This window comes from Hemibagrus wyckioides, linkage group LG09 (genome assembly GCF_019097595.1).
Source record: "Hemibagrus wyckioides isolate EC202008001 linkage group LG09, SWU_Hwy_1.0, whole genome shotgun sequence".
NCBI lineage: Eukaryota > Metazoa > Chordata > Actinopteri > Siluriformes > Bagridae > Hemibagrus > Hemibagrus wyckioides.
In genome coordinates this window covers 11,949,308-11,959,243 of record NC_080718.1, presented here as the reverse complement: position 1 = coordinate 11,959,243, position 9,936 = coordinate 11,949,308, and the positions used below count along the sequence as shown (strand labels likewise).

General features: G+C 39.7%; 1 protein-coding gene across 9 annotated transcripts in view; it reads right to left on the bottom strand.

Moving 5' to 3' along the window:
• Positions 1-587: 587 nt before the first annotated feature.
• Positions 588-9,936, bottom strand: part of bahd1 (bromo adjacent homology domain containing 1) — a 49,447-nt gene continuing 40,098 nt past the window's right edge. For all 9 annotated transcript variants that reach the window (XM_058399146.1, XM_058399145.1, XM_058399148.1 and 6 more), the window contains 3 exons: positions 4,398-4,477; positions 4,018-4,109; positions 588-3,933 (listed from right to left, as the gene is read on the bottom strand). In XM_058399146.1, the coding sequence (XP_058255129.1) occupies positions 3,747-3,933; positions 4,018-4,109; positions 4,398-4,477 (359 nt within the window). In that variant the 3' untranslated portion in view covers positions 588-3,746. The remainder of the gene's footprint in view (positions 3,934-4,017; positions 4,110-4,397; positions 4,478-9,936) is intronic.

Below are 9,936 nucleotides of genomic sequence, written 5' to 3'. Positions count from 1 at the left end.
TAAGATTTACTTGCATGTCTAAATGTCATAATTTTTTCCACTGCAAAAGACAAGGTTCAGCTGAAATGTCGGTTGTTCAGTAGCAGCATGCTAAAATCAGACCCAATTTTCCAATTAACTCCTCGTTATGGAAACAGGAAGTGTTTGTTGATTTGTGGAAAATAGTGCAAAGCCTTTGCTGTTTGAACAAACAACACGTGATTTGTTCTGTTGAGAAAGACTTTGTTCATTATGTAAACCATCGATGTGAATCCCGCTGCGACAGCATGGCAATGAGTCGCTCTGCAGAGTGGACAAATGGCTCTCAGCACTAATCATCGCTCTAACTCTGGCCTGAAATCTGTTACTGACTTAATGAACTCTTTATGAAAATGAAGCACAATGGACGACATTAGCATGACATGAGTCACTATTAACGTAAGCAATAAAGTCCCTAAAGAGCTCCAATTTGTGCTCAATATTTCAATTTGTCCCAGTGAAAACCCATTTAACCCATGCTGCGCCATTTTAAAATACAATATAAACATTTACACAAATAAAATTGTGTATTAGAATGAAATGAAATTAAAAAAAACCCCACAAGGATGTGAAACTCATATATTATTTATTCCATTTAAATATTTTCCTCTTATACATTTTTTTTTTAATCTTAAATAATACAAATGCGCTGTGCTAGGGACTAATTTCCAAGAATGCCCAGTACTTCCATGCTGCATTGAAATATATATCTGTATACACACACATACACCCACACACTCACATCACCGAAGGAGTAAAGCGCTTGGTGAAGGTTTTTTTTTTTTTTTTTTTTTACATCTTAGAATTATCTCCCACTTCCTCTAGGCCCGTTTTGGAACACAACTCTACGATTTCATCCAGAACTTTCTACTAAAGCAATTGACAATTCACAATGCTGAAGGAAGAACAAAAATACTCAGTACTTGCTATGTAAGACTTTTAAATCAATGTTTACAATGCTGCGACAAGTAAATGGAAAAAATAAATAAATAAATGGATCGTTTTTTTATGAAAGAGGGTGAAATATTGGAATGGAATCAGATTGAGTGATAAAGTGCGGTGATGGACCTTAAGCCAAAGGATTTTTTTTGCATGTACACTGAGCATCATGACGTGACTGTACTGACTACATGCTAATAATATATCCTCGTAGTCATTACATGATTGGAGCTAGGTCGACAAAATGTACAACAGCGCCTTGTGGACATCATTAATCTCCCATACAGTGTTCTCATACAGAGTATTAGACGTTTTCATTATTATTATTATTATTGTCTGCACTCAGTGCAAACTATTAGTCTCCATACGGTCAGGTTTGGATATGAAATGCTGATTTAATCATATCAAAGACATTCTGTTTAGCCAATTCATGAACTCTAGTACCTTCATAACTGACCATAGAAAGAACAATATCATAATAAACACTGTGGATTGAGAAAATTGAAAAATCTCTGATGAAGAAAATCCCAGAAAGTGCTGTATGGACTGTAGGGACTGTCTACACACTATACAAAAGATTTCAAAGAATTGAATGATCCCATCATCTCTAATAGCACTATAAACTTACAACAGTTTCTATCAGTTGTGCTACCTACCACGAGACATTTTACTGTCCAATTGCTGTTTCTCTAAATAATAACTGTAAAAAAAAAAAAAAAAAAAAAATCTCACTATAAAGAAATGGTAGATGAAAACCTAAAAGGAAGTGATATGCCTTCTTTCATGCTGTACATTTTGGCCAATACTGTCAAACATGGGTATCTTACGCACTGACTGGAGTCATGTGCGTACTAAACTAGTACAGAAATCACATTTTCTAGCTATCACAACAATACACGTGTGACTGATATACATTTTTTTGTAATAGTTAAGAGGAATGGATAGTTAATGAAAAACTTGGTGTGTGTGTGTGTGTGCGCATGTGTGTGTGTGAGCGCTGAAGCACATTTATGTTATGAATGAAAACCATAACAAGTATATGCTTGTTCACTGCAAGGCCTTACATGAGAAGGAAAAAAAAGGCATGTCTTCTGGAAAGCTGTTCCTCTCAGTTAGAGCTGCCTTCTACTCTGCTTAAATGTGATTTTTCAGATACGCGAGTTCACCTTCGCTGAGTGAAGTGAATTGGATCAGAAAGTCATAGCAGCCTTTTCCTAACAGCAGGAAATCATGCTTTGTCAAACTTTTGTACTTGATTCAGTAGAAGAAAAGGACACGTCTTACATCATGCTTTCCTCTTCGCAAAAATGGAAGGGCTCATTCCAGTTCAGTGGTCCAATGCACCCAGGTGATAGTGCTGCCTGGAAAATGTTGCAGCTTGTACAGATTTTGTCTAGCCTCTCTATTATTCCTGAATTGACCTCCAGGTCAATTTTTTCCCCTTCTTTTTTTTTTCTATCTCAGCAGTTGAGAGTGAGGGTCACTATAGTGCAATGAGACTCATAAGGAATGGCTTTTTTTTTTTTTTTTTGTTATCACAAACTGCTGCATGATACAAACCAAGCTGAATAAAAGGAAGCAAAAGAGCCATGAATGGGAGGATGAAAACCTCCTGTTGATTCTTTTTTTTCCACAGCAGACTATTACTATTAAAGGCACAAAAAGACCATATGAAATAGCTTTTTTTTTCATATTGATCTTGTATATGAAACAAGCGTATCTAAAGGTAACGCTGGGGGTGGGGTGGGGACCAATGGCACATACTGAAAGCAGAAGTGTGTGTGCAAGGCAATACTTTTCTATTCACGCGCTCGGAAATGGGACAGATCACCTCCCTCGGGTTGTAGAATCGGAGACATTAATTCTCTCTGTTCTGTATTTACACGTACAACAAATACACAGTATTTTTCCTCCATTTAAAGTCAGTAGCAGGTGAACGTTTCAGCCTGAATCAAACGCCTGATTCGCTGAATGACAGATTAGTGCAAACTTAGGATGGCCGGAGGGAGGGGGCTCGTATGTTTAGCGGCGCCGTGTGAAAGCTTTGGTTTGCTGGGAAGGCAGGATGTGACGAAGGGAGGCGGGACACTCATTTTCGAAGGTGTAAGGCAAGTCCTCACGAGCTATAGTAGGATGAGAGTTCGTTCAAAAAGTCTAATTGGTCAATTGATAGCAAAAATGAGCCAACTGCTAGATGAGGAACTCTGGGGTATTTGGTCCACCAGAATCTTATGGTCCTGCATGGTATGGACTAATTGGTATATGATTGGTTAAGAGTCGATTTGGGGAAGTACTCTTGGTCTTGTCTACTTAACTAGGGAACCCATTTATTTAATTGTTCTAAAAATAAATATATCCACCATATATCTATAAATAAATATCTCTACAGCCAATATGGGCACACTTATAGTTCTAATTCATAATTTAAGGTACCCCTTAAATATGTACCTACAACTTTGATTTTTTTTTCTTCCACACACAAATCCGGCGAATATAAAATATAACTATTGACAAGCCAAATAAATATATAAGCAGTTTCATGGAGTTACAGATCACACATCGGCCATCAAATCTGTCCCAGGTTGTGCTCAACATAGCATTCTGCTAAAACAGCAAACTAAAATTTCAGCTTGTACAAGTACAGAGTCTGGAAAGAGCAGCCTAACTTTTGACAGTCCTGTGGCCTTTCAGGAATTCCTTTAATTAGGATTTTGATTGTATCTTCACCTTATGGACTCTGGGTTTTTCAGTGTATGGCTCCACGATAGCAAACGTTTCTACTACTAGCGCTACTGCAGGTTCTTCAGAAGGCGGCCGTAACGGAAGTCGTAAACATGGCGACAGACAAACACCAGGTCGGGGTCGATGTCAGCGGGCACGCTGCGATGAGCTGGAATGGTGTAGTTGCGAGCCGGAGGGACCGGGGGGGCACTTTTGGGATGACCCTCCTCACGACGCTTCGCCAAGGCACAAAATCTAAGATACAAAGATACAAAATAAACAGGGAGCAGCGATGCATAAATCAGACTTGTTGTTGAAGTTAAATAACACGAGACTCACCTGCAATATTGTGCTAATGTCAAGACGTAGCACTTATCCTCGATGCACGCAACGCTGTTCTCGTCCTGATGCCGGGATGCAAAAATCTCGTTCTGAAATCCCACAGCACAGACACAAAGCTTTGATACTCAAATATTCACCACATCACCGAGAGCAGACAATCAGTGCAGTGCACACAGGTGTCCAATTTCAAAAGCACTCAAAGGGCAATGCAAGTTGGCTGTTTTTTCTTTTTCCCTTAGCCACGGTCTCCAGGGCTTACTGAGTGCAGAAAGCTTGTGCTGCCTACTGCCTCTTTGAAACTCATAATCAAGGCAAGTCAAATGTTTACACTGCTTTCTTATGAAGAAGCTCAGCAAAGACAGATAAAGGCGACTCACCTCACAGTGCATACTGGGATTGCGGCCCCCTTGAGTGTGCTCTGGACGGTAGTACCAAAACAGGCTCATCATCAGCTCCCCTGTGGAAAGTCATATCACTTATTAGTTTATCAGCCAGGTGCAGCAGCTACTCTAAATGACCCAGCAGACAGCTAATAAGTTTTCCTGTTTTGCAAAAGAGGGCCTATATATATTTTAGGGCTGTCACATTTTTTGAAAAATTAAGTTTGAACAAATTTCAGTTGTCACGCAATTCGAATATATTGCCCCAAATCACCCACCCGCCCCCTCAAAAACTGTCTACCCCAACAAAAACATTCTTTTCTATATATTATCAGCACAGCGTACATTACCAAATAATATGCAGTCATACGAGGTTGTTTGCCACTACTCTGCTCATCTGTATCTCTGTCCAATTTTCTGCTGCTTCGTTGGGGTGATAAGTCAGTAGGTGAGCCCCAAGATTTGTTGTCATGGAGATAAATGACAGCCGTTTGACCTTTAGGTAAAAGTCTGAAAACTGTAACTTTGCCATCTATGGTATAAAACCCAAAATACTTCCACACTAGATGATTTTGGATCGTAACTGTCCTCTCAAGGCTGCTCCGCCACCTTACTGTCAGCTTCAATTTTTGTATCATTATCTTAATTTACTGATGGGTCAAGAGGGCATTCATAACTTTTAGAGCACCACGGCTGGATCAGATGCTAAACAACACAATTAAAAGCTGCCTATTGCGCTTAGGCTGCACATTAATATTCAAATTAGAATTTTTCACATCATGTTTGAATGGATCCGTTAAAAATTGACAAAAAGCTCTAATATATCGTCACTGGAGTGTTTTATATAACATCATCTACAGACAGAAAACAGTAACTCGTCATAAATGTATTGAAGAATCTATAGCTAACCTTTGGACAGACCACAGCTGATATAAATACTAAAACGGGTTCCTACATAATATCTTAAATTCCAGAAACAATGAAACATTAGTGCCTCTTTCCCATGATCTCATTCTCCTCCTCTAAGTCTTACCAGTGCAGCATCTTCCTAAAAAATACCTTGTCAGAGCAATGTGGATCATTTCTCCGCTACACTGTAATTACCGGAAACTGCTCCCCTAATTTTATATGATTTCACCTGTTAGGCTTCTAGACGCAGGGGTGTAATCATCCCATTGAGTCTAGGTGAGGTGCTACTGTGATGGATTATTGCAGAAGTGTAGCATTTGTAGTGATGGAAATCTTCACTTGTCTCACATTCCGATTCCAGCTCAGGGGATTCGATTATACATAGATTCTCCATGCATCTCAATTACTATTTTCTAGAGTAATCAATCAGGTGATTTAACTCCTTAGAATCACAGGATACTGCTGCTTGCTCTGTATTTTTTTGTCAATACATTCATTCATTACTTGAGCTGTACAGTGATGGTACAGTCTGTGAAAAAAAAACACCAGAATAGGGTATTGTACACTAAACCAAAGCCTTTCTTTTACATGACTGATTAACGACACAGATCCTTAGCAACTGCAACAACTTTAGATCTTTTTTGCCCTATCAGAGTTGAGTGCCAACTTTGATTTAAGTGCCTATTCAAAGGTTCCCTGGTTAGCCACAATAGTTTTTCTTGCTCCTTGTGGAAACACCTGATTTTATTTCTCTTTACTCGGTAGCAAATTGTCATGGTCCTTTCAAGGCCTTTATAACAATCTGCCTCATGAAACCTAAAAAGTGTTCCCAAATGTCATCCCAAACGGTTCGAGTTGCCACAAATTTTCCGTATGTACTTACCACTTCTAATGACATAACTTCCTGTTTCACATTATGAATGTAAATATGACTTCTAGATATACATGCACTATGGCTATATAGGTGTGTGGCTTCATGAATTGGTCACATTATAAAAAAAGTTGTGAACTGAGAATCATGTTTTTATCAGTCAGTTTGTGCAGTGAGTTCCATTTCCTTTACAGCAAGTGGAGTTTTTACCTTTGCTTATTTCTTGAAGACTAATAGCAACATTATCACCTCTGGACTGTGACATCATGAGTGTAGTTTGTTCAACCAGGCTCCAATAGAGCTAGAGAACAGACAGGATCAATGCCTAAACTGTTTAAGATCTGAACATCTGCGAAAGGCACTTATAGAGAGCCCTGTGTACTACTGATACGAACATACTGCTCTCTATTCATCACCTTCCTCTCGTGCTGCACGGCTGAAGTGTGGAGTGAAGCAGGCAGCAGATATGGCTGCAGAGCCTCCTAGGAAGAAAGTGATAAGAACCTTAGCCAGGTTTCAGCAGCAGGAACAAAATTGGGCAGAAGACTCATCAGAGCAGTCTCATAAAGACGCGATAATGTGTTGGAATTAAGATTCGAGGCACTGACAGAGAGTCAAATGCATGATCTGTTGGTGCTGAACAAACATGTCTGGTTTGTAACTGTAGGCTTGAAGGCTCTAAACATTTCAACTGTGAGGAGCAGAGACATCCTCTGTTTTCATGTAAATGGAGTGAACTTTCAGTTCAGGGTCTTTCCCATTTGTGTAGCTTTGGCACCCACGGTGTTCATGAAATGTGAGAGTTGTCCTTGAGCTCCTGCAATGCCAGGGTCTATGTGTATGCCCCTATCTGGACAACTGGCTGCTCTGGGGATGATTCCAGCAACAACTAACAAGCCAGACAGAGCTCCTGATCTTTGTCTGGAAGCTACAGAGTGAAAAGGATTTACAGGAAGAGATATTTGATACATGCATCTGTACAGTTCATAGACGTTTGACTTGCTGGCTATGCAAGGCATTTTGAAGGAAGAGATTTCTTGACCATAACACCAGTCAGGAAAGTGGCCAAGCAAGAGCAGTGTGAATATACAGATTTTCTAGGCCTGGCAAGGATACTGATAGCAGCAACCCTTGTGGCAAAACCACACCACAGACCAATTCTGTGTTGGCTGAATGCCCGGCAACTTGTAGTGTAGGTTACAAAAGAAAGCGACCTGACCATGAGGTATCGGTCCAGAGCATTGAATCTCCTTTGAGGTATGCCCTTAGGTGTTCGCCCTATCCTACCAGAGAGGAAAACAATAAAAGATGCCTTTCAGCATAGGTGGGGTGGCATCATATGGGGACAAATTAAAAGTGGAAACACAAGACTCAACATCACCATATCGATGTCCTTGAAAGTAAGGTTTTGTACCGCCAGCACCACACTGGCATTTTGGACATCAAGTACTAAAATCAACCACCAAAATCTCAGACCTTGCTGAGGTGGACATACAAGCAAGTGTAGAGGTACATCAGCAAGCTCTGGAGGGCAGCAGAGGTGGGCAGAACACCTGGAATCTCAGACAGCTGCACACCTACCAGACTGATATAATCAAACAGAAAGGCAGGGTTGCAAATAGACAAGGCAGAGACATAGGCTTTCTGCCAGACTGCATTAGCACATGACTGACCCTGTAAACAATGTTTGAGAGTTGATTAGGAGAGTGTCTTGCTGGGTCTACCCTGAAAGTATATGTGGCAGCAGTGGCTGTGCACAGGGGACTGATTGCTTTTTTTTTTTTTTGCTAGAAGCACATAAACCAGACAAAACATTTCATTAAAGATGTGGAATAATGCTGATTTCACACAGAGTTAGATATGGATTTGTTATTGAGCAGCTTGTGCAACTTGTGAACCAGTGGAAAGTGCACTTTTTTTCTTTTTTTTTTTACTAGCGATCACTATGACGAGATGTGTAGGCAAATTGTTTGTGTTGTACTGATTGGTGATCTCACACTTACCAAATTCCTACCAAAGTTGCTGTATATTATTGTCTCGAATACAAAATACTGGCTAGACGACTGTGCTGCTCATATCTTATATTGCAATATTTATGTCTAATATTCATTATGAGATCTACATCTTCTTACACACCAGGTGGAAAGACCAGAGGTAGCAGCACCCAGAGCAGTCTGCAAGTGGGGACCTAACAGTCTCAAAGCATACCTAATAGTCCTAAAAGTTAAGCTAATCAGAAGGAACTTTATGGCGCATGTGTCAATCACAAGCCTCACAGGACAAGTCAGGCCTGCAGCCTCTTTTCATTTGGCCATCGTGAACTTGGGAAAAAAATAACAATACTGAAACAGTGGTCACTACTGCTCAACATTTTTATATTATCCAGAATTCACAGCAGATCTGTACCATTGCCATGCTAAAGGTAATTACTATTAATCAATGTATATTACACTGGCACTCTAGTTTCTAGAATGACTGACTTGACTGTGGTCTGATTAAAAGCAGTTAAAAATCAACATCAATGTGCTTGATGAGAGTCTCAAATTGTGTCTCTTCAGAAGCTAAGCTTGCGGTGGCATAACCAGACAGTCATTTCAGAATAATGGGGAAATCTTCAAAATAAAATCACGACTGTTATCCTGACAGTTAAGGAGTGGTGATGACGCTCGTTTCTTTTTTAGCCTAATCGTTTAAGGCAGAATCTATTATCTAACAATAGATCCATATTATTCACAATGCCATGTAATACATTTATGACTAAAATAACATTAATAATTGGGAAAAAAAGTATAACTTATAAATCCTGATCTAAATTTCTAATAATAATATGAATAATGCAGTGGTTTAATTCATCGTCATCTTAAAATAAAGTCTATATCGTGCTACGTCTCGTACCACATCTTTAGTGTATGGTTTCATTCCCACCATCAACCTATCTGCAGATGCCAATGTGCCCAAGCATGCTCAGTGCCAATTAATGACTCTCAAGCACTTACTGGAAGTGAGTGACAGATGACAAGACACTGACTTACAGTGTATGTGCTTTGAGGAGCACCACTCTATGAAGACAAGTTTGCCCATTGGGTAATGGAAGTGATTGTGTGGGCATACTTGGAGGCAAGTCTTCAATTATATGCCACTCAGAGCTCTATTGCTACCATCTGAACACCAAGATGAGACCCATCTCTTCAGCAACGTGAAGTTCACCATCTTTCACTACCAGATGAAATAGTCTGAATGTTGCTTTGTCGCCTACCAGTGCTTTATGGCGAGTTTGTATAATTCTCATCCTCAACAGAGTACATTATCAAGACCACTTATTAACAATATAATAACAATTAAAAGTTTAACCCTGGCTCATTATCCTTCAAAACCCTGCTTTGGACCCCGGGTAGAGGAATGTTTCAGATTTCTAATTTAGAAGCGCTATTAACACAGCTTTTTACCCAGGGTTATGAAGCAAAATCAGTGCCAACTCTGCACTGTGGGGCAAAACATGTACAGTGTGAAACGATGTGGTGTTAGAATGTTACGGCTTGATGCTTAGCAACAGACATCCAATCAGAAATGAAACAGCGTGTGCTGTGAAATCAGAAAAACAGACTGTGGATATTAACAAGTGCCTGGTTAACTACATGAAAAACTTAAGGCCATAAAAGATTAGAAAGCTGTTAAAGATAACAGATTTTTTTTTAGATTTTTTCACAACTGATGTGAACGTGTAAGGCGTGCAGTTATTTGAAGTGCACTATTTAT